The sequence below is a fragment of the Balaenoptera musculus genome, chromosome 15 (genome assembly GCF_009873245.2).
Source record: "Balaenoptera musculus isolate JJ_BM4_2016_0621 chromosome 15, mBalMus1.pri.v3, whole genome shotgun sequence".
In the NCBI taxonomy this organism is placed as follows: Eukaryota; Metazoa; Chordata; class Mammalia; order Artiodactyla; family Balaenopteridae; genus Balaenoptera; species Balaenoptera musculus.
The window spans coordinates 5,125,035-5,149,932 of record NC_045799.1 but is presented as its reverse complement, the minus strand read 5'-3'; the positions used below and the strand labels follow the sequence as shown (position 1 = coordinate 5,149,932).

Sequence of the window (24,898 nt, the reverse complement as noted above, 5' to 3'; positions counted from 1 at the left end):
AAACCACCAGCCGCCTCCCTTGCTGTCACATCCCTGCGCCTCTGCACCCCCCACCTCTGGTCCTCCCGGCCCCTGGCGAGGATCTGGCTTCAGCGAAGCCCCCATTTTGCCCTTGGACTTGGGGCTGCAGCTGCTCTGGGGCCCAGGGTCACACAAAGAGGACCCTCAGACGCTTTGGTTTCCCCGGTGGCTGTCCCAAGCAGCACAGCCTAAAAGTACGGGGGAAGCAGTCGACACCCACCAGGGTAGAGCACTGACCAGCGTGGGACAGGACATGAGTCAGTCCCGCCTCCTTCTGCAGGCGGACTGGTCTGGGAGGAAGGGGTCTCACGGCCTCTCCCGGGACATCCTGCCTGAGCGAGCCGGCGGCGGTGGCCACTTTGGTGACGCCCGCCTCTCCCTCTTCTCACTCTTGCTTCCTGGGACTGCGCTCCACAGTCAAGTGTCAGGGCCGAGCTCTGCCCCCAGCTCTGCTTTCCAGGGAATTCCAGCTGAGCCAGAGAGACGTGTGCCGAGGAACTTCAGCTGCCATTTCTGTGGTGCTCTCCATCACCGGGGCCCTGCCAAGATCTCCACGGTGTCCGTTTCTTTCATCCTCACAGCAGCGCACGCTTTACACAGATGAAGATTTGGCACCAAACGCGCCCAAGGTCACCAGCCCAGACGTGGAGGAAGCGGACAGTTTGGATCTGGAATTTGTGCTCTCAAGCATCGTGCTAGCTGGAGCCGCAGGTGGCGTGAGGGCTGGCGGTCACCGAGCAGTGGCCACCGGCCACACCTGACTCCGAGGGCTTCACATACAGTGTCTCAGGACCCCCGAAAACCCTGGGGAGCGGGGACTTGGATTATCATTCTACAGTTGAAGAGCATTTGGCTCGGAAACGTTTGAACAACGTCTTTTATTCATTCAACACGTATCCGCTAGCTGCCTCTTCCGTGCTTGGCAGTGTCCTCGATGCTGGGGGTGTGACAGCAGGGGCTCCCGGTCTGCTGTGAGGTGGGGGGGCAGACAGCGAACAGTCACAGACACAAAGTAATGACAGACCGTGGCCGTGCCACCAAGGGCGGAAGCGCCACCTCTGGTGTCTGGAGGAGACGCCAGCTTTGTTGACACCTGAGGGCCCCAGGAAGCAGCCTGCAAGGGGTCGGGTGGGGGAGAGCATTCCAGGCAGAGGGAATGGCACGTGCACAGACCTTGAAGTGGGAACCATCTCAGAATGTTCGGGGAAAGGGAAGACGGCCGACGTGGTGAGAGAGTAGCGAGGCCTAGAGGGAGGACACGGGAGCAGGGCCTGGTTGGCCTTGGGAGGGTGATGGGAAGGGACGGGGCCTGTCTGCCTGTTGAGAAGATCCCGGGGGTAGGGGGGGCGGTCTGTGGAGGGCAGGATGGGAAGGGGGGCAGGATGGGAAGGAGGACACCAGGGAGGAGGGTGGTAGCCCTCGTCCCGGGTGAACTCGGCACCCCTCCAATCCCTCACCTCCGAGCCCTTCAGAGAAGCTCGGGGCCAGGGCCCCAGCTCCTTGCAAACTGTAACAGCTGGAAAAGCCAGGGAGCCCCAGGGTCTGGATGCCTGGTTATTTGAGGGGAGAATGGGGAGGGGGAGAGAGAGGGGGAGGCTTGGGGGCAAGTCGTGGGAGGGCTCTCTGTCTTCCAGCCTTCTGCAGTGCCTTTGGGATAAAATCGAGACCATTCCAAACTCCTCAGCATGCCCTGTGCAGTCCCTGCCGACTCCTTCAACGCCTTCCACCCGTCTCGTGCCTCTCTGCCTCTAGCACAGGTCTGCATCTCAGCCGTGGAAGAGCTCCAGGCCCCCCAGAGGCCCCCTCTCACCCCTGGACCTTAGCACATGCTGTTCCCTCTGCCTGCAAGCACGCCTCCGCCTCCCCCTCCCCCCCAAGATAACTGCCCTAATCTCCCAAGTCTTATCTCAAGACTGTTCCCTCTGGCAAGACTGCTGCTCCCAAGATCAGGTGAGGCCCCCTCCTTGGGGCTCTCACAGGCCTCCCCCGGGCTTGTAACTACCTGCTTGTTTGCATATTTGCTCCATTCAGCTCTGAGCTCTGAGTGCAGGGACTGGGTCGGGTCGGTTCGCAGTTGTACCCCTGGCACCGAGAACAGAGCTTGGCACATTGTAGGTGCTCAGTAAATACTGCTGAGTGAACGAGAGGTGGACGAATGAGTGAAGGTCCGAGGGGAAGAAGGGGCAGGTGCATCTCTTGTGCTTCCAAAAGGTAGAACCAGTTTTAGGGGAGGAAAAGGACAGAAAAGCCGCTTTAATAACTGATTTCTTTGGGGGTGACGGGGAGCCTCCATCCCATCGTGGGAGCTTTTAAATGGGTGCTGGGAACAACCTGACAGGGTCCTGGGGCTGAGAGGTCCCCGTCTGTCTCCTCACGGCACAGCAAACCCCGGGTGGGCGGGGGGGCAGAGGCTCAGTAAGTACCCATTGGATGGATGCATGTAGTGGTCCTCCAAACCCAGAACCTTCTAGATTTGTCCAGTAAGGCATCTTAAGATGTGGCTGGTCTGAACTGAGCTGTGCAGCAAGTATAACATACGCAGTGGATTTCACAGTCTTGGTGTTTTAAAGTGAAAATGTCAACAATTGGCTTGCACGTTGAAAGGAGAATATTTTGGATATTTTGGGTTAAGTTCAGATATTACTAAAATTAATGTTGGGAATTCCCTGGCGGTCCAGTGGTTAGGACTTGGTGCTTTCATTGCTGGGGCCTGGGTTTGATCCCTGGTCGGGGAACTAATATCCCTCAAGCCACATGGCGTGGCAAAAAAAAAAAAAATGATGTCACCTCTTCCTTTTTACCTCTTTTTTTTTTTTTTTTTAGAAGGGGTTACTAGAAACTTTTAAATGTGGCTTGCATTATATTTCAATCATGCAGAGCTGGCCTAGGATAGCAGTTCCCAACTTTTTTGGATTCACTCCATTCTTTTGCATACATACAAATAAGGAGTTTTCAGCAGTGTATTTGAAAGGATCAAAGGACTCCAAACACCAGTTAGCTGTGACCACTCAACATCGTCCTCAGGACATTTGCTGGGCTGCTGCAGCCTGGCCCCACCCCCCTCCCCCGCCCCAGCGGCCCGGTGGCATGTGGGTGACGACGTGGGACCCATCACTGTGCAGGTCCTGCTGTCTTCTCTCCTCCTCTGCAGCTCACACACCACCCATCTTCGCAAAGAAAGTGCCTTCCTGCTTGTGGACACAACCCACGGCGTGTATTATGCACTAAGGCCCTCAGCTCACTCAGCCCCGAGGCCCCTTGCATACAGGTCAATGTAAGAGTTTTGTATCATTTGCAGAAAAAAAATGCTGGCGATTTATATGAAAAGAAGAGTGCACACCCCTAGCCGAACGATCCCGTTTGTACAGATGGATCTTAGAGAGATAAAAGCCTGGGAACTTTGCCGCCCCAGGTGGTCTTCTCAGAGCTGGCCTCCTCTGACTGCTCACTCCAGACATGGGAGGCCATCTCCGTCCGACAGGGTGGTGCCCGCGCAATCACAATCGTTCAGTCTCTTGGCTTTCACACCTGCATACACAGATGTCAATGGCAGGGTGGTTTGTAGTTAACAAAACAAAACCAGAAACAGCCTAAATGTCATGCGCAGGGTAACGTGAGGAATATTTGCTGCTATGGAAAGTCACAAGTTAGGGCCACATGAATAGATCTGGGAAGATGCCAGCCCAGGTTTTTGAAAAACAGTTTTGTGTGGTGTTTATTGCACGATTACACTTTGCGGGGTCTTCGAGGGGTGTTTGGGGGGGGAACAGAGAAGAGGTGTGGATGGGAGAGTGTGAGATTGGGAGTGGGGAGGGGAGGGACGGGAGAAGTCAACTTTTTCTTCATGCCTCTTGGTTACCTGGCTTGTTCCAACAAGTGTGTGATGCGTTTATAATTGTACAACAGTAGGAAACCTGGGTGCCCCGCATTGATCCGAGCTGAGGGCCCTTGTGAGGACTGAGTGTCCAGCAAAGAGACTCCACTGCCTGCCTCAGAAAAATCAAGCACCAGTGCCGTGGCTGTGGCCTCTTCCAACCCCAGGAATATATTTCGTTTCTCATGCAGATTCTTCCGTGCATGGAATCTGCAGGGTGGAAGACGGATTCTCTGCCTGCGCTGACACCAGCTTCCCTCATTCTTGCCTGGTCTGGGATCCCACCAAGACATGGGATCAGAACCAGGAAAAGAAACGAGGAGGACACGGCTGAACGCCAGCTGGGGCGAGATTCTTGGGCGGTTTCATTTAAGGGTGAGGGTCCTCTCGGCTCTGCTTTCCATTTGGGCCCGTGGAGACACTCCTGATTTCTGTTCCATTGTTTAACACCCAAAGAATTCCAGAAACGAGAACGCCTTCCCCGGCTGGCAGCCGCCCCTGGCTCTGTGTGTCGGAAACAGTAAGGCATGTTTCCTCTTGCTCCCCCTCCTGAGGGTTTATCAGTCAGGCTCGGCGATGGGTTTCTGATGCTGTACCCTGGACCGCAGTCAGGTGAGGAATTCCTCGAGAAGATAAATCAGTGCAGAGATGGTGGAGACCAAAGCTTGGCAGGGCTCCTGGGTCCAACAGGCCATACGCATTCCCAAGGTCGGTGAGCCCAAGCAAGAAAAGTCAGATCCAGGAGGCCCCTGGAGTGGATGCTTTGTTGCTGGAAAAGCCCGCGGGTGCTGGGGGACTGAGTGATGTTAATTCTGGGGACTCACTTCATTAGGGAGACTAGGGCTCAATGGACAAGCCCACGGGCAGCGTGGGGTTGGCTGCCCCAGAAAACTCAGCTCAAACTGACTTTAATAATGAAGGGAAGGTTTTGGGACCTGCTATACCTAGAAAGTCACAAGCTGCTGTGGCTTTAGCAGCTCCAGCAATACGGCTGGGCCAGAGTCCCGTACCTGTCCCTCTGCGTCTGCTGTGTTGACTTCATCCTCAGACCAGCCTGCATTTGGCCAAAGGTGACAGTCAGCGCCTCTTGTCGCTATTTTCTTCCATGTTTAAAAGAGTAGGAAAGAGAAAGTTCACTTCCGCAAGAGCCCAAACAGTTCACTTCCGTCTGGGGCGGGGGGCCCATCTTGGAAGCAGGGCCTGTGGCTGGACCGGGACCCAGGGCTGCTTGGCTAACCAGGCCAGGGCTTGTCCTCGAACAGAACATGTGCCATGCTCAGCAGGGTGCCAGGTAAACTTGAATTCCAGATAAACAATGAAGAATTTTTTTTTAACATCTTTATTGGAGTATAATTGCTTTACAATGGTGTGTTAGTTTCTGCTTTATAACAAAGTGAATCAGTTATACATATACATATGTTCCCATATCCCCTCCCTCTTGCATCTCCCTCCCATCCTCCCTATCCCACCTCTCTAGGTGATCACAAAGCACCGAGCTGATCTCCCTGTGCTATGCGGCTGCTTCCCACTAGCTATCTATTTTACATTTGGTAGTGTATATATGTCCATGCCACTCTCTCACTTCGTCCCAGCTTACCCTTTCCCCTCCCCGTGTCCTCAAGTCCATTCTCTACATCTGCATCTTTATTCCTGTCCTGCCCCTAGGTTCTTCAGAACCTTTTTTTTTTTTTTAGATTCCATATATATGTGTTAGCATACGGTATTTGTTTTTCTCTTTCTGACTTACTTCACTCTGTATGTGTGGAGGGGAGACCAGAACCTGAATACAAGGTGAATACAGAACTCTGTATGTGTGGAGGGGAGCAGTGGGGCAGTTCAAGACCAAGCAGGGCCACGCAGCAGGGTGAGTTCATCCCTGGGGTGGTGTCCCCAGGTGGGCTCTAAGCTCATGAGAGGTGAGGCCACCGTGGGCTGGGGCAGTCTGGGAACCCCTCCTGAGGACACAGGTCTTGTTTGAGCTCCACAAACATTTAATTTAACAGACGTGGCCTTAGCAGGGGCCGGAGTCAACCCAAGTTGGAAGGCTGACTCCTACTGGTCCCAGCGTGTGACCTGACATCGTTCACATCCTCTACGGAGGCCCAGAGTTGTCATCTGTAAAATGTGTACCAGTTTCCTCCGGGCCGCTGTAACAAAGTGCCACAAACGTGGCTTAAAACAACAGAAATGTATTCTCTCAGAGTTCTAAAGGCCAGAAGTCCCAAACCAAGGTGTGTGGGCAGGACCACGCTCCCTCCGGCAACTGGAGGGGACTCCTTCCTTGCCTCTTCCTGGCTTCTGGTTGCTGCCAGCCAACCCGGGCGTTCCTTGGCTTGTAGCTGCGTCGGTCCAGTCTCTGCTTCCGTCATCACGTGCCCCTCTCCCTGTGTGTCCGTGTCTTCACACGGCTGCCTTCTTACAAGGACACTGGTCATATTGGGTTATGGGGCCCACCCTGCTCCCCTTCCCGGCTTGCGGGGCTGCCTTGACCAGCTGGCTCCTCTGCAGGTGAACTGGTGGCCGGGTGCCTTGGGCCTTCTGTGGATACCTGCTCAGGTGTCTGCCCTTGTCTGTCCCCTCCTGTCTGGTGCCACTCACCCCTCACTGTGACCTTAGACGCCCCTGCAGGTGCAAACCCCAGGCTTCCCCATTCAGGGCTGGGAGCCTCTGAGGAGGTCCTGGGCCCCACCTGTGGAGGGAGGACCCAGGGAGCCCCCAGCCCTGCCTATGGAGGAAGATGGAGCCTGGAAGGAAGAGTGCCCCCCTGGGGGAACAAGCTTTCCAAACTGCACACATGCTGCTTCTCTGAGCCCTTCTGTGGCTCGTCACAGCCTTCAGGACAGCCCCGGCACCCAGCCCCGTCTGCTGGGGTCCTGTCCATCTCTCTGCTCTTTTCTCCTACCTCCTGATCTCTTCACGCCCAGGCTACGGGTGCACTGGACCTCTCAGCTCCTCATCTGGGCCCGCCATCTCCCACCCACAGGCCCTTGCACGTGCTGCTGCTTCCTCGGACAAGAGTTCTCCATCACTGCCACCTCCCAGCCCTGCTTCAGCTGCCCAACCTCCTCAGTCCTCAGTGCAGCAGTCACTGCCGGTAGGAAGCCCCTCCTCAGCCTCCAGTCCAGACTCCTCAGGGTGCCCCATCGCAGCACAGAGCTCCAGAGGGCAGGCCCTGGTTTGTCCTGCTCACTGACGGCTTGCAGGGCCTAGAACAGTGCCTGGCACAAAGCAGGCGCTCCATGAATATCTGTTGAGGAATCCAGCAGGATGCTCCTTGGAATTAGGTGTTAGGCTTCTGTGAAACATCGTTTCCCAGAAGGACCAAATTGCATTCCAGGAAGATGAGCTCTGGCCTGGGGAACGCAGACACAGGCACCCAGATTGTGGCAGGGCAGGAGGGATTGAGGGCAGGGAGTATCTTCCCATTCCTGCCCAGGATTCTCTCCTGAACTGTGGGTGAGGCCAAGCAGGAGGGGTAGAGGAACTCCCTGAGTATGAGGTTGGGCAAGTCACTTGAGTGCCTGGAAGCTTGGTTCCCCATCTGCAAAATGGGCTAATAGTCATCTCTATATTTCAAAGCGTGGTTGTGAGGATGGGTGCTTGTGTGTGTCAGGTATTCCACAAATCATTACTGTATTTGTTTCCTGGGTCAGTTGTAACAACATAACCACAAATAGATTGACGTAACAAGACTCTTATTCTTCCATAGTTCTGAAGATAGAAGTCTGAAATCAAGGTGTTGGCAGGACCAGGCTTTCTCTGAGGAGAGAATCCTTCTGTGCCTCTTCCTGGGTCCTGGTGTTTGCTGACATGCCTCGTCATTTCGGGCTTGTAGGCACATCACTCCAATCTCTGCCTCTGTCATCACATGGATTCTCTCTGTGTATTTCTCCTCTCTCTTTGTTATGGATTAAATGTGTCCCCCACCCCAATTGTATATTGAAGTCTTAAGCCCCAGTGTGATGTTATTAGGAGGTGGAGTCTTTGGAGGTAATTAGGGTTAGATGAGGTCATGAAGTTGGGGCCCCATGACGGGATTAGTGCCCTTAGAAGAAAAGACACCACAGAACTTGCGTGCTGGCACCCTGACCTTGGACTTGTGGCCTCCAGAACTGTGAGAAATATATGTCTGTTGTTTAAGCACCCCTTGCCCTCCCCATCTGTGGTCTTTTGCTATGGCAGCCTGAACTTACTGGTTAACTCTCTCAGTGTCTGGTGTCTCTGTTTCTCTCGCCTCTCCTTCTGAGGACACCTGTCATATTGGACGAGGGCTGGCCCTGCTCCAGGATGCCTCATTTAACTCGGTACACCTGAAGGGACTCTAGTTCCAAACAAGATCACATCCTGAGGTTCCCGGTGGATGTGGATTTCGGGGGGACATTTCAACCTAGCACGGAGGTTATCTTGTTTAATGTTTCATCCAGCCCGACAATTACCCAGTGAGATCAGAATTATCACCACCATTTCTCAGATGAGGAAACTGAGGGCGCAAACAACTGCAGAGTGACAGATGTAGGACTTGTACCAGACATGAAACCAGGACACCACGGAGAAGGCGGGGAGTACCTGGGTGCCGAAATTCACAGTGCCTCTCCAGCTCTGCAACCTACACAACTGGCCATAAAGAGGAAACCTGAAGGAAAAGAAAGAAAACTCAAATTGTCTCTGTATGTTTACAACCAAAGGGCCTCTCCTGGGAGTAGCGTATGAAATTTTAATATTTTAGGCAGGCAGGCAGTACTTCTTGTCTAGACATGGAGAAATGTTGAGATGCAGAATTATTCCCAACGCTCCAGCCAATGCAGCACGGTGCCTGCCTGTCCCCCCAGATTAGGGGGTGTCATTTACTGTGCATTTGTGGACATACATCACAGAGGCCCCAACTGCCCGTGGGTGGCCTCAGCCGCTGCGTGTCACCGTGATGCAGTGGGACCGAGAGATGCCGGCTGGTGGGCTGTCTTCTCCCAGACAATTGAGCTGCTTACAAATCAATAAAAACAAGGCTGATTGGGATGAGGGCTTTACCGGACTCAAGGCCTACACCACTGTCAGAACGACAGTGACTGTGAAAGTGGGATCATTAAACCTGTAATTAAGCTCTCAGAAACACTGGGCAGGGAAGGGAAAGAGAGTAAGGGATGGGGTCGGGTTGGCATTTCACATTGTTTTGCCATATTTCTCTCTCATTTGCCACCTGGAAAGGTAAGCAGAGCAGGTTCCTGCTGGTCACTCTGGTGGGATGCTGAAGCTGGGGCTGGGGCACCTGACCTGCCCTCCTCTAAGCTGTGTGATTTTCAGCCAGTTCCTTCCCCTCTCTGTGCCTCAAAGTCCTCGTTTATAAAGTGGGCTCATGAATTGGTAGAACTGGTCTCTTCAACCCCAATAGTCCCCATGGGACCCAGACTGGGGATCCACGGAGGCCGAGGCCGGGAGACAGCTGAGGATGAGGACAGTCCTTGGGGCTCTTGGTGCTTCCTGCAGTGGCCATTTAAAGAGGGCACGCTGTGTGGTCAGCAGCAAGGGGTTCTCTCACCTGCAGATGGGGAAACTGAGGCTCAGAGCCGGGAAGTGGCAGAACCAACGCGCAGACTCCACCTTCAGTTCTCTCCCTGCTGCATCTTCATTCACCACACATTTCCTTAGCATTGACCGTGTCCCGGGCCAGGTGCTGCCAGTCCACGGCGGAGCCCCATATGGCCACCAGGACAGTGGAGGCTGGCAGAGCAGCTGGGGCCCCACCTCACTAAACCTCTCCGCATCCCGTTGTTACTAAGATGCAGATGCCCCGTGTGCTCCAGCCGACAAGGGCTCCGCTTCTAATCTGGGACAAGTGGACAGAGGGATGGCGAGTGTGGTGAGGTGTCAGTAACCCCCAGTGTCCTTGTTACAGAGCTGCCACAACCCTCCTGGGTGGCTCTGGCCTTCTTCCTTCTCTCTTGGGCCCTCCCATGGGGTGGTGTCTGGTAAAAACATACACTCTCCACCTTGTCCAAACGGCAGTAACAGAGGTAGCCCCGGGATGTGGGGCATTGCACCCTTGAGTCCTTATTCTATTCTACATTGTCCGTCACCCAAACCATGTGCTGCCTTTCTTCCAACACACTGTGAAGCTCCTCAGAAATGCTCGTGAGCAAGTCCACAAATTCTGAGGCTGGTGGGTGACCTGTTCACTTGTTGAGCACCTACTGTGTACCAGGCTCTATGCTGAGGACTCTCCTTTCAGCCTCAGCATGATCCTTTGAGGGAATAATGCTACTGTCCAATTTTACAGACAATGGCGGTGAGATGAGTGTGGTGGGCAGAATAATGGCCTCCCAGTTGTCCACAGCCGAATCCCCATAGCCTGTGAACATGTTACGTTTCGTGGCAAAGGAAGATTAGGTGGAATTAAAGTTGCTAATCAGCTGACCTTGAGATGGAAAGATGATCCTGGGTTATCAGGTGCCCCAGCGGAATCACAGGGTATTCATAAGTCAAAGAGGGAGGCAGGTGGGCAGCGTCAGAGTCATGTGATGTGAGGAAGACTTGGTGGCCATTGTTGGCTTTGAAGGTGGAGGAGGGGCCCACAGTGAAGGCGGGGGGTCGGCTCTGGAAGGCAGCAACGGCAAGGAAAGGGGTTCTCCTCTAGAGCCCCCAGAAGGAATCAGCCCTGCCAACACCTTGATTTTAGCCCAGTGATGCCCATTTTGGACTTCTGACATGCAGAACTCTAGGATAATAATTTTGTGTTGTTTCCAGCTACTAAGTGTGTGATAATTTGTCATCACAGCCATGGGAAACTGACTGCAGCTAAGTTCCTCATCCTAGGTCACATATAGTAAATGGTGAGGCTGGATTTAAACCCAGACCTCAGGGCAGGGATTGGTTCAGGGATGGACATGCAAACAAGGCTGGCAAATCCAAAGCAATCCTGGGAGTTTCCTTGGAACAAACAGGAAAGGAAATCTCTTTCCATCAGGGCTGCTGAGGACAATAGGTGCTAGCCTGGAGGGGTTGATTAGCTACCACTAGGTAAATGTCGTTCTGAATTACGGAATTGGGGTGAGAGGAAAAACAAGATGGTGACATTATTTGAGCCCCTGGATACCACCATTCCTGAATCCAACTCATCTTTACATTCCAGGAACAAATAAACATCCCTTTTTGCTCAAGCTGGTTTGAGCTGGGCTTTCTGTCTCTTACAACTGACAGATTCCTGGCAATCTCAGGATTTGGACATGGCTTTTGAAAACCTAAAGGATTTGAACTTGATTTTGATTTCCTCTGTGCAAACACGCCCCCCCCCCCACCCCCGCCTTTTAGGTTTTCAGAGAGAGAGCAAAAAAGTCAGATGCCAAGGAGCCTTTGAATCATATAATCCTACAATGGCACAGCCTCTAGAAGCCTCTTAGTCCTTAGTTTTACACTTTTTATACTGATACAGAGAGTGGGAGCGACTTGCCCACAGTGACACAGCTGCTAGGAGAGAGCTGAGACCAAAATCTGGGTCTTTTCATCCCCACTCCACCCCTTTGCCTTCTGAAGTTCCACAAGAAAGGGCTTTGAGTGCATACTTTCTGGATGGTTTTCCTGCTGACAGGACTCAGGAAAGAACTAAGCTTGTCCAGCCTTGATTTTGCCACACTCATAATATGGCTCACATTTGCTTGTGGTCGAGTCTTTAGAAGTTGGCTTTCTGGCTGAGCCACTATCCGGCCCAGGACTCGCCTGGAAGTCACTTGTGGGGTCTGCCCATCTGATCAGCTGCGGTTGTGCAGTTAATATTTCCCAGACTAGGCTTTCTTCCTGGTCCCCAAACTCCCTGACCCCCTCAAAGCTCTGAGAAGGGAGGAATGTGTCAGGGGCGGGTCTCCCAGCCATCCTGGTTTCTTTGCTGGTTACCTGTCCTGCTTTGGGGAATTAGATGGCTTCACTTAATGTGCAGCCGGGAGCCAAGAGGTCCAGACCCCAGGTTGGTGCTAAAACGCCAGCTGTGTCCAAAGCGGACACCAGCTCCCACCCACTGACCAGCCCAGGTGGAAACACACCCTCTGCTCCTCCTCCTGGCTCACTCTTTTGTTTTTTCCAGCCTCGCCACCATTTACAAAAAATCTTTGTGCATCCCCTCCTGTGTTCATGGTGGAGGTCCATCCTCCTCTTACTGGGAGTGGTCTGAGCAGATTCCCAGTGTCTGATCATGAGCCGGGTATTTACTGAGCACTTACTAAGTGCAAGGAAGCTTCTGTCAGTATTAGTATCAGTATTAGTTTAATCCTATGAGGTGGATACAAGTCTCGTCCCATTTTAGATCCTAGGGAATGCGCCCAGGTGCGTGGAGTGACTCTCTTAGGACAGCACAGCTGGGAAGAGGCAAAAGTGGGGGCAAAGCTGGCATCAGTCTTACTCTGTCCATTTTACTGTTGAGGAAACTGAGGCCCAGAATGGGGAAGTGACTTGCTCAAAGTCACACAGCAAGTGAGTGGCTGAGATGTGCTCAGAGTTCCTGTTTCCTGACTCCCGGTTTTCTCTCTACCCCAGGGGTCCCACAGGCCCCCGGGCACCAGACCGGGTAGAGCATGTGGACGGCCTCCACCATGGCCACCAAGGGTCCCTTCTGAAACCTGCCTCGGCTAAGGTGGTTAGAAACCCTCCCTGGGTGGGGATCCTGCCCTGCAGTGGGCAGTCTTATCCAGCCCATGGTTCGCAGCAACCCCCTCCACCAGGGCACCCCACCTGCCCCATCATGACCCCCAAGAACTGCAGTGCTCCTGGGGTGGGCTGTGGAGAGCACAGTCTGATGCTTTGCTTGAAGCTTTAAAAAAAGATTCCATTCAAGGTGGATTCTCTCCTCTTGGAAGGAGAAGCAGATCGTTGCTGTGGCTATTTCCCACAAGGAAGTCGCGAAAACAGAGCAGGAAGCTGGGCTGGGGGGAGGGGTCGGGGAATCTTGAGGTGAAGGGGCAGGGAAGTCCTCTCTAGGGAGGTGACATTGAGATAAAACCTGAACAATGATCAGGAGGTGGCCATGAAAATATCGAAGAGCTCCAGGCAGAGAGAACAGCAAGTGCAAAGGCCCTGAGGTAGGAATGAGCTTGTCTTACTGGAGAATCCATAAAGTCAGTGAATGAGGGGGTGGGTGGTCAGAAATGAAGTCAAAGAGATAGACCTTCTTCAATAGAGAAAATAACCTATCAGTGATGTACTCCACCACCCAAATATCCAGGGTGCAGGGGGAAGGGGACTTAGGTTTATGGCAGGTACACCACGTGACACATACGGCATTTCGTGCCACGCTTGTATTAATTGGTGAGGTGAGATCTCTCATCACCCCCATTTAGCAGAAGAGGAGCCTGAGGGTCAAGGAAGTGGGGTGGCCCGTGAAGCCATCGCTGACCAGGCTGGCTGCTAATGGGGCTTGTGGGCTGAAGGAGGATCTTTGCTGAAAATGCAAAGTCCAGGCGAGCTTGCTCGCCCGGCGTCTTAGCTTTCCTCTGCATCACAACGTGGTTCCACTTTTCCTATTTCCAGCCAAACGTTTTGGAAACTCTGGGAGGTGTCAACCCATACAGCCTCCAGAGGCTTCTGGGACTGCTTGTGCAAAACTGGTGGGAGGGGGGGGCCGATTTCTGCCAACCTTTCCTCGCTCAGACATGGGGCGTTGTGACTCTCCCTCTCAAGGGAGAGGGGATCTGGGGATCTGGAAAGCACCTCTCTGGGTGCCGGCTTTCCGGAGAGTCTGAAAAACAGCGTTCCACAGGAAGGAACTGAATGAAAGCAGGCGCTGTTTTGGCAACGTGTACAGATCACTCACAACTGGTTTGACGGGGGATGGCGCCCGGCAACGTGTACAGATCACTCACAACTGGTTTGACGGGGGATGGCGCCCGGGAGGCCCACGAGCCCTGGCGCCCAGCCTGAGGATGGCTCCTTGCATGTTTGCTGGGGGCGTGTAACCTGTGGAAGCTGCATCCGGCATCTCCCGGGCGCTCCCCTGTGCTTGGCCCAGGTGTGACGGGACCCAGATCGACCTGTGCCAGGTGGGAAGCCAGGATGGGCACGTGAAAAGATCTGGTCTTTTGTTCACAAATATTTCTTGGTACTCGCTTTGTGCCAGAACCTATCAGCACCAGGATGCGGCCACGGGCAGGACTGATGGAGTCTTTTCTCCCGAAGCTCATGTTCTACTGGGAGAGCCACAAGCCATATAAAGAAACAAATAAAAATATGCTACCCAGGAGTGACACGCGATGGGAGGGGATAAGGTGACCAGTGGAGAAAGGGGGGTCATGGAAGACCACTCTGAGGAGGTGGCCTTGGTGGGGAGACCTGAATCGAGAGGGAAGACCCCCCCCGGGAAGGACAAAATGACACAAGGCCTCATGCACCACGTTGGTGCTATCTGCCAGCTGTGCCCCCGCCTTGAGGCCCATTTCACAGATCAGTAAGCTGAGACACAGAGAACCAAAGTAACTTGCCAAGGATATAGAGCCAAGAAGTTGAACCCAAGCCCCCTGGCTCCAGGGCCCACACAGAGAACCACTAGGCTGCACAGCCTCCTGAAGATACCTAGGGATACAGGGTCCTACCCAGGATACCCACCGTAGCCTGTGGCTCCGAATCAAGTCCCTGTGCGCATCTAAAGACCAAGTGGGGGCGGGTGCTGGGCAGCACCAGCCGGATGGATGGAAAGCTGGCCCTAACTCCTCCCTCGTGCCATGTGTCCCCCCATTTCTGGGTGCTCTCAGTGGGGCCCCGAGCAGGCTCAGAGGGGAGGCTGTCAGTTACAGCTCCCCACAGTAGGTGCGGCAAAGGGCTGGGCATTTTGTTTTCAATCTGTCAGAGACCTGGAGGCAACCCCTTGGCGCCCAGGCCTGGCTATGCACTGGTCACGTGCTCGGATGTCACTGTGGCGTCAAATCACTATAAAGTTTTTTAAATACTCTCAGCATGAAAGGGTAACCAGGTCCCGAGGTGAGGTGTGCGAAGCTAGTGTCCCTGCACAGCGTCCATCATCCACTGGCCTCCAGAGTCTGGCCGCACTGGTCCCCTCCAGCAGCCTGAGAGCCACCAGCCGGTCTCACCAACGGCATCTGGGAACAAGAGTGCCCGGGCTGAGGCTCTGTTCCTAAAAGCCTCCAAAGCCCCGAGTCTCTGGTTCCCGGAGTGGTTTGAGTTCTGTGCTTCTGGGAAAAGGCAGGGAGCGATGCCTCGCTGCTGGCTCTGGCTGTGGACTCCGTGCTGGTCTTTGCGAGACCCGGCGGACAGGCACAGCTACTGTGGGGCTGGCTGACCCGATTCAAGTGATTCCATCAACTTCTGGCCCTTGAGCAGCTGTCCACCATCCAACCATCCCCTGCGCCTTGCCTCCAGCTCAGTCTCACATCAGAGCCGTCCCTTCTCCCGGGAACACGCCTCTGGATGGTTCACCCGCCCACGCGGGAGGAAGGGCTGGGTCCGACCGCCTGCCCCAGCCCAGCCAGCCCCAAACGTCTCTTCCCTGGAGCCGGGCGGCCAAAGTGGCCTCTGAACTGGAGGGCACTGGTCAGCCCCGGGCAGGAGAGGGTGGACGGCTCATGGCTGCCCAATGGAGCAGAAACATGAGAAAATGAAGTTCCTTGCACTAAACTTCAGGCAGGAAAAGCATTGACTCATCCCCCTGCCCCCAGCCAATTTTTTTTTTCCCCAAAAAGCAACCGCTGAACTTTTCCTACTTTCAGTTCCCAAACTAATTAAATCATGTATTGGGTTTGGGTTTTTTGTTTTGTTTTTTTTAACATCTTTATTGGAGTATAATTGCTTTACAACGGTGTGTTAGTTTCTGCTTTATAACAAAGTGAATCAGTTATACATACACATATGTTCCCATATCTCTTCCCTCTTGCATCTTCCTCCCTCCCACCCTCCCTATCCCACCCCTCTAGGTGATCACAAAGCACCAAGCTGATCTCCCTGTGCTATGCGGCTGCTTCCCACTAGCTATCTATTTTACGTTTGGTAGTGTATATATGTCCATGCCACTCTCTCACTTTGTCCCAGCTTACCCTTCCCCCTCCCCATATCCTCAAGTCCATTCTCTAGTAGGTCTGTGTCTTTTATTCCCATCTTACCACTAGGTTCTTCATGACCTTTTTTTTTTCCCCTTAGATTCCATATATATGTGTTAGCATACTGTATTTGTTTTTCTCTTTCTGACTTACTTCACTCTGTATGACAGACTCTAACTCCATCCACCTCACTACAAATAACTCCATTTCGTTTCTTTTTATGGCTGAGTAATACTCCATTGTATATATGTGCCACATCTTCTTTATCCATTCATCTGATGACACTTAGGTTGCTTCCATGTCCTGGCTATTGTAAATAGAGCTGCAGTGAACATTGTGGTACGTGACTCTTTTTGAATTATGCTCTTCTCAGGGTATATGCCCAGTAGTGGGATTGCTGGGTCGTATGGTAATTCTATTTTTAGTTTTTTAAGGAACCTCCATACTGTTCTCCATAGTGGCTGTATCAATTTACATTCCCACCAACAGTGCAAGAGGGTTCCCTTTTCTCCACACCCTTTCCAGCATTTATTGTTTCTAGATTTTTTGATGATGGCCATTCTGACTGGTGTGAGGTGATATCTCACTGTAGTTTTGATTTGCATTTTTCTAATGATTAATGATGTTGAGCATTCTTTCATGTGTTTGTTGTATATCTTCTTTGGAGAAATGTCTATTTAGGTCTTCTGCCCATTTTTGGATTGGGTTGTTTGTTTTTTTGTTATTGAGCTGCATGAACTGCCTGTAAATTTTGGAGATTAATCCTTTGTCAGTTGCTTCATTTGCAAATATTTTCTCTCATTCTGAGGATTGTCTTTTGGTCTTGTTTATGGTTTCCTTTGCTGTGCAAAAGCTTTGAAGTTTCATTAGGTCCCATTTGTTTATTTTTGTTTTTATTTCCATTTCTCTAGGAGCTGGGTCAAAAAGGATCTTGCTGTGATTTATGTCATAGAGTGTTCTGCCTATGTTTTCCTCTAAGAGTTTGATAGTGTCTGGCCTTACATTTAGGTCTTCAATCCATTTTGAGTTTATTTTTGTGCATAGTGTCAGGGAGTATTCTAATTTCATTCTTTTACATGTACCTCTCCAGTTTTCCCAGCACCACTTATTGAAGAGGCTGTCTTTTCTCCACTGTATATGGGTTTGGGTTTTATTGGGAGATGGACCCCAGTCGTGCTTTGTTTTCTCACTTAGGCTCTCAGTGATCTCATCAACCAAGTTGGGGTGTCCTCAGGGCTGGGACCTCCTGGGCCTCCTCTCTTTGCCCCAAGTCCCTCTCTGTGTCAGAAACAGTCAAAAGAAATCCTCCAGCATGAGCTCACGGGAGGCTTGGGGCTAACATGAGTTTGACTGGGTCTTGGCACAAATGTTGTGGATGCTTCATTTTTTAAAAAATTAATTAATTAATTAATTAATTAATTAATTAATTATTCTTGGCTGCATTGGGTCTTCGTTGCTGTGTGCGGGCTTCCTCTACTTGCGGTGAGCTGGGGCTACTCTTGGTTGCGGTGCGCGGGCTTCTCATTGCGGTGACTTCTCTTGTTGCAGAGCATGGGCTCTAGGTGCTTGGGCTTCAGTAGTTGTGGCACACGGGCTCAGTTGTTGTGGCGCACGGGCTTAGTTGCTCCGTGGCATGTGGGATCTTCCCGGACCAGGGATCGAACCCATGTCCTCTGCATTGGTAGGCAGATTCTTAACCACTGTGCCACCAGGGAAGTCCTGTGGCTGCTTCATTTTAACATGGAAATGTTATAAAGTCAGTGGCAGCAGGACCCCCAGACCAAGGCTCTCTGGGTGGTCTTGCTGTAAATCACCACTGGTGTCTTTGGCTGCACGTGTCCCTGGAGGATGTTCCAGAGCTGGGTGACCCTGTGTGGGAGGCATAACCTTGAACACTGAACACAGGACGGTGTGCAGCAAGGCAGGGTAGAAATGGTTGATTGTTTGGGACTACAGAGGCCACAGGCTAAAATATCACCAATAAAGGCACCGAAGTGCCCGGAACCACCTCAGTAAAGGGTGCTGGGGGGGTCTGCAGGTTACAGCACCTTGGGGAGAGGGGTGAACTCAGGCTCACCGCCCAGATGGGAGTGGTGCTGTATGGTGTTTAGAGTACAGAGTACTCTCCAGAACTCTTGGTTTAGGCTTCTACAGCTCTTGTAAGTTTATAAGAATAAATACAAACATGCTAGTTGAAAAATAAAGAAATAAAATAAGTGTTATGAAGTCACTTTGAAGGATGGAGGGGAAAAGCTGCAAAGGGACACGTCCATTCTCTATAAGGCACTTTATGATCACCTCCTTTCTGAAATGTCTACCGGAAATATGTTATATTAGGATGCAAAGCTATTTGTTCAAGTTATCACTGCAGCTGAAAAACATAGTATTTCCCCCCCGCCCTTTTTTTTTTTTTTTTACTCTCATCACTAAGAAAATTGAAGTAGAAAATCCAGCAGACAATTATGCTTCGTGGAGTGGTGTCACTTCTGCAGGCTTCTCCGATGCTCGCGGTGTCCTCTAATTAGATTCGGGGTTCTCTATATGTGGGGGCCTCAGTCTAACGCAATTTGAAAGCTAATCATGCTTAATTAGGTTGTACTATTAGGAAACAGCCAAGCAAACGGAAGAATTGTGACTCATGCTTGGGAAACTTACAAAAGCAATATCACAAAACACACTGTTACGACCGGGGAGAAGCTCCTTCTGTTTGAATGACTGGATATGCACCCGTGCTGGAGAGGCACTGAGGGTCGTCCCTTCTCTAGGGGGCCAAGTTCTCAAGGTGTACTGGCTACATCTGGCTGCCTCCTCTCAGAATGGAGGGGACTTTGTTTCAGGCAGTGATCTGGAGAAATTTCTTGCATTTTGCTGCAAGGTGTGAAACAGACACATTTATGCATCATTTTCTTGGGGCACGTGGTTCAAAAGCGGCTGAAACCCGGGGTAGAGGGAGGCTGTCACTGTGCTGATACGTCCACGTGTCATGGTTTAAGGACCTGCAAGAAAGTAGCTGAAAGACATGTGCCTTGTAGACGGAACAAGTCCAAGCTCAAGGTTAATTCACCTCCGGACAGTTGGGAAAGCTCCGAGGCCTGGAGAGGAAACCTCTTGTGTTTCCAGCTCTCTGAATTTATATCAACCAGGTTCATCTTCACAGAAGTGAAAAGAGGTTCTCAATTCCCCACCTGTTGATAAGAGCATAAGGATTCCAGTTCAGCCATTAGATCAATTTCTGACCAAGGATGCTAAAAGAGAGCTTCCACTCACCTCCTCTGTGCTTTTATTTCTCATTGGCAAAGTGAGTGTCAGAAGAATGAATGAACACGTCACTCCTCAAATATTCATTATGAGACACTGGGATTATAATAATGACTAAGACATGTTCCTGTCCTCAGAGAGCAGGGATCCTTTAGAAAGCAGAGCCTGAGGCAAGGATTAGGTGGCTTCTGCTGTACTGCGGAGGAGCAAGCCCGGGGCAGTGGAGGTGATGGAGAGGGAGGTGAGGTGGTGAGGGAGGATTTGATGGGCGGTGATGCAGGGCACTGGCTGCCACAGCCAAAGTGCTGAGGAGGGACAGAATAGGCTGCCCGGCAGGTGTGTTCACCCAGCACACGAACTCCCCTGAAAGCGCTGCAAGGAGGAACCGCATCTCCAAGGAGTCACAGGAGAGAGAAAGGAGAAGACGTTCTGCCCGGCTCAGGGAATGCCCCCCAACACACTTCCTCCCCAGGCACCTCATCCAGCCCCTCTGGGCTGCTAGAAAAGCCAGGGTCCCCTCTGTGTGGTATCTCATCCACGTATGGAAGTGGAGGTGCGGGGTGGTGTCATCCAAGAGGGAAGGAAGGGGCACCTGGGAGAATCTGAGAAGGGACACGAAGCTTGTGACCCAACACAGGGAGACAGACAAGAGAAGACGCAGGTGCACGTGTCCGAGGGGGTGTGGAGAGGGGGCATCTCACAGTCTGCGGGGTTCAGACAGAACTTATTCCAGGAGGAAGGAACATGTAGCCCGACACTGGAAAGATGAGTGGGATTCGGCCAGGGGAAGGATGGGGCAGGAACAGCGTTCCAGGCAGCAGGTCCAGGTAGGCAAAGGTAGGTAGGCTGGAAGGTGCAGGGGGAGACTGAAGCAGGAGGAAGGCTAGGATGAGCCTGGAGAAGTGGGGAGCACGAGCCAGACCACGCCTGGCCTCGTCAGCGTGGGAAGGGCTTGGATTTTACCCCCAGCAGCGGGGAGCTCCCCTCCAAGCAGCCGGGGCCCTGGCCCTCGGCTCTCAGCACCGGGAATCTGCTTCTCTTTTACCTCTCTGGCTTTGCTCTCCTTCCCTCTGGGCTGGGAGCTCAGGGGAATTTAGAGCAGCTGTCTCCAGACACCAGGGGTGAGAAAGTCCAGTCTTCCCCGTGCTAGCCTCATAACGGGTCACCGTCACACCTCGCCGGCCTCGGGGGACATCAGCTCTGTGCCAAGAGCTGGCAGCCTCACTCGTCTGCTGGCCCAGGATCAGCAAAAAGGAGGGCAGGGGGAGGCAGGTGTGGACAGGGCTGGAGGCGTGGGCGGCCGGCTCTGCTGTCCTGGCTGGTTGGCTAAGGAGGGCCCATGACGTGAGGCCAGCTCAGCCTCTGGTGGGGGACCTGGGGATGTGGCTCGGGTGGGTCCTGTCATCTCTCTCAGGTCCCCTCTGGAGTTAGCTGAGCACGGATCCCTTGGTCGCTATGGTTCAGCGATGCCCACCAGAATTTCCCTCCTCTCTTCCTGGGTATTGGATGAGGGATGGGCGTGTGACCCACTCTGGACCAATCAGAAGTCTGAGATCGAGACTCTGAGATGTTGCATAAATGAAGCTCGGTCTCTGGGTGCAGTGGGCAGAATAATGGCCCCCAAAGAAGTCCATGTCCTAATCTCTGGAACCTATGAACATGTCACCTTATGTAGCAAAAGGGACTTTGCGGATGTGATGAAGAATCTTAAGATGGGAAAATTATCCTGGATTGTCTGAATGGGCCCCATGTATTCACAGAGGTCCTTATAAGAGGGAGGCAGGAGGATGAGAGAGAGAGAATGTGAGGCCAGAAGCAGAGGTTGGAGTGATGACTTTGCTGCCTTTGAAGATAGAGGAAGGGGCCACAAGCCAAGGAATGCATCAGCCTCTAGAAACTGGAAAAGGCAAAGAAGCAGATTCTCCCCTAGAGCCTCGGGGAAGGAAGACAGCCCTGGTACACCTGAATTTTGGTCCAGTAAGAACCATTTCAGAATTCTGACCTCCTGAACTGTAAGAGAATAAATCCATGCTGTTTTAAGCCACTCAGGTTGCGGCAACTTATTAGAGTAGCAAAGGGAACTGAACAGGCCGGGCACATGGGTCCTTGCTGTCGGAGCGCCGTCATTTCAGAACAATGTCACGCTCCCCTCGTCAGAGATGTGGGGCTTGACATCGCTTGTAGGATTCTGGGGGTGATGCCTTCTGCGTTGGCCCTGGCTTGTGGGCTTCCCTGAAGCCAAGCATCTACACTGCCTGATTCTCCCGCCAGATCGGCCTCCTGGAGCTGCAGAGTACTTGTGCTGCACTCTCCTCACTACGGAATAACTGACGGCCGCTGTTGGATTAGCCTTGGGTTTCCTCGTCCGCAGTGGTTGAAGTTTCCCCGAGTTTGGAATCAACCGTTTCTCTGATGGCACTTTCGGTGGGCCTCTCTTTTCTGCGGTATGACTGTGACCTGGCAGGTGGCCTTCCTCCCTCCTCCCCTCCCTCCTTCCTTCTCCCTGTGAACACACACGAAGTGCTTCCTGATGAATTTTCACATGTGCACACACCTGTGTCATCACCACCCGGGTCACTTAGACCATTTCCAGCACCTCTTCTGTTGACCCTTAAGCCCCCAGAGGTAACCTCTGTCCTGACTTCTATCACTGTGGATCTGTGTTGCCTGTTCTTGATCGTCACGTAAAGTGAGTTGAGATGGGAACACTGGCTCTTGTAAAATGTACATCTGGCTTCTTTCACTGGGAGATCCATCAGTGTCGTGTGGACCATAGTTCATGCATCACTGCTGGGTAGTGTTCACTGCGTGGATGTAACACAGTTTGTCCATTCTCCTGTGGATGCACGTTTGGGTTCTTTCTGGATTTGGGCTACAATGAATAAAGCTGCTTCCAACACTCATGTGCAGGTCTTTGTCTGGACATTTGCCCTCTTTTCTGTTAGGGTGTTTTAGGAATGGAATTGCTGGGTCGTAGGGTAGTTGTCTATTTGGTCTGAATTCTTTTTTGATTACTCTCTTGCTGGTTGGATCTCACTGTCAAAAACATTGACTCCAGTTCTCTTTCCAAAGCTCTCCCCAAGGAGTTTTCTCCAGGGATGTGTGTTCTCTTGTGTGTGGAGCATCTACCCACTGTGTTGATTTGAACATCTTGTCTACATGTAACGTTTCCAGGTCACATCCATGGCCCATCTGGACTTTGTGGAAGTTGTTTTCTGGTGCAACGTGTTTCTGTGGAAAAGTCAGGTCAGCTCAAATATTTCCCTCCTTTTCCGTGATCTGTTTTCCTGCTTCGATGTTTGAAGAAGTCTTTCTCTGTCTTTGGAATTCAATTGTTCAATTACAGCATATCTCGGTGTTGGGCATTTTAAATAAAAGTTTCTTGGAACATATGAGTTTTTTAAGTATAAAGTTTCAGAGGTTTTTCTTCATTTCAGGGAAAGTTTCCTGCTTCATGTCTCTGAACACATTGCCACTGTTGGGCTTTGTAATCCAGGGACACCCCCAAACCCTTATATCGCATCTCCTGCAACAGGCCTCCACCTCTGTTAGCTTCCCTCAGCTTTGATCTCTTTGCCCTTTTCATGTGTATTCATTTTATCTCACGCCTTTTCTCTCTGTTAATATTTCATTTCCAGCTGTATCTGTTGTGTTCTCTGTCATTAAAAATTTTATTTCTTAGTTATGTAAAAATTAAAAAAAAAAATCTGTTCCCTTTGGTCAGTTTATATTTTAAATAGGATTTGAAAATCATTTTGTCTTCCAGCATTTGTTTTACTGAATGCATAATTTTTATTAAGTTTTTCTAGAGGGTGAAGCAACTGAGAGAAATTCTCTTCTGTTTCTGGAGACACATTTTCTTCTTGGTTGGGCTCTTTTTATTTTTTTAAATACATTTATTTATTTTTTATTTATTTATTTTTGACTGCATTGGGTCTTCATTGCTGCACGTGGGCTGTCTCTAGTTGCAGTGAGCTGGAGCTACATTTCATTGTGATGTGCGAGCTTCTTATTGCGGTGGCTTCTCTCGTTGTGGAGCACAGGCTCTAGGCGTGCGGGCTCAGTAGTTGTGGCGTGCGGGCTTCAGTAGTCGTGGTGTGTGGGCTCAGTAGTTGTGGCGCATGGGCTCAGTTGCTCCGCGGCATGTGGGATCTTTGTGGACCAGGGCTCCAACCCGTGTCCCCTGCACTGGCAGGCAGATTCTTAACCACTGCGTCACCAGGGAAACACTGGACTCTTTTTTAAAAATACCTCTTTCGGCATAAGGGGAGAGGCAGCACGTTGAAAGGAGGGCCTCTGGAGTGTGGAGTTCCGGAGTTTGGAGTTCTGCAGAAGGGGCTAACGGATACCTTTGCTGATGTCCAGGTCTCTGTAGTTGATTGCCCTAATTTGACTGAGGAGCCATTTACCTTTCCCGTAAAAGGTATCAGTGGGAAAACTAGAATTGCAGAAGTAGGAGGTGTGCCTTACTTATTGCCTCTTATAAATAAAAAAAAAGTTTATGATCTAAATAAAATCGCAAAAGAAATCCAGCTTCTTGGAGCTTTTGTTCTGGGAGCAGGAGCAGGCCCATTTCAGACTCTTGGATTCAATTCTGAGTTTATGCCAGTTGTTCAAACAGAAAGTGAACACAAACCTCCTGTGAATGGAAGTTACTTTGCTCATGTTAACTCTGCAGATGGAGGGTGCCTACTAGAGAAATACAGTGAGAAATATCATGATTTGGGGTTTGCATTACTGGCTAATCTTTTTGCCAGTGAAGGCCAACCTGGAAAGGTGATTTTGTTCTAAAAATGCAGTATTCTCCAGAAGTTCTCAGATAGCTAAAAATTCGAATGCTTACTGCTACTACTGTAGTTTTCTTAAGAAAATCCAAAGCTACCCAAGTCCCAAACCTCTTTAAATAACCCAGTTATAAAAGATTCAGAAAATACTACAGGCAGAGTGAGAGTCTCATTTAAAACTAAGGTTAAGAATAATACTTCCCTGGTGGCTCAGTGGTTAAGAATCGGCCTGCCAGTGCAGGGGGACACGGGTTTGAGCCCTGGTCTGGGAAGATCCCACATGCCGCGGAGCAACTAAACCCATGCACCACAACTACTGAAGCCCACGTGCCTAGAGCCTGTGCTCCACAACGAGAGAAGCCACTGCAATGAGAAGGCTGAGCACTTCAACAAAGAGTAGCCCTTGCTCGCTGCAACTAGAGAAAGCCCACGCGCAGCAACAGAGACCCAATGCAAACAAAAATTTAAAAAAAAAGAAAAAAAAGAATAATATTTAGTAAGTGATAGCATTTTTCCAACGAACTAAAAGGTCATTGAGGTGAAAGCCAAAAGAAGAATTGGAAAACTTAACTTTGTGACTTGTATGAGACAGACTCTTGAAAAACATTATGGAGATAAGCCTGTAGGAATGGGAGGTACTTTCGTGATTCAGAAGGGAAAAGTGAAGACTCACATTATGCCGGCAGAATTTTCTTCCTGCCCATTGAACTCTGATGCTCTGTCACATTGATCAACCAATAGAGACCCATTCATTTGGATGAGATTAAATCAACTGATACTCGTTTGACTGATTAACTCATTAATTGATACTAATATAAAGCCTAATAGAAATGATCTCACTACTTAAACCCCATTTTTTTCGGCCTTTGAAATGAAAGGTATGTCGACACTGTGCTCTGTATTACTTCACAGATCTATCTGAAAGGGATTATTGGGAA

At 51.2% G+C, this 24,898-nt stretch overlaps 1 protein-coding gene across 1 annotated transcript in view; it reads left to right on the top strand.

The window, feature by feature from the left end:
- The window catches only part of LOC118880949 (ester hydrolase C11orf54-like), a 28,335-nt gene extending 3,645 nt beyond the window's left edge, over positions 1–24,690 (top strand). The window contains exons 2-4 of the mRNA XM_036825191.1: positions 603–737; positions 23,479–23,784; positions 24,490–24,690. Coding sequence (XP_036681086.1) covers positions 603–737; positions 23,479–23,784; positions 24,490–24,690 — 642 coding nt within the window. The remainder of the gene's footprint in view (positions 1–602; positions 738–23,478; positions 23,785–24,489) is intronic.
- The last annotated feature ends 208 nt before the right edge of the window (positions 24,691–24,898 follow it).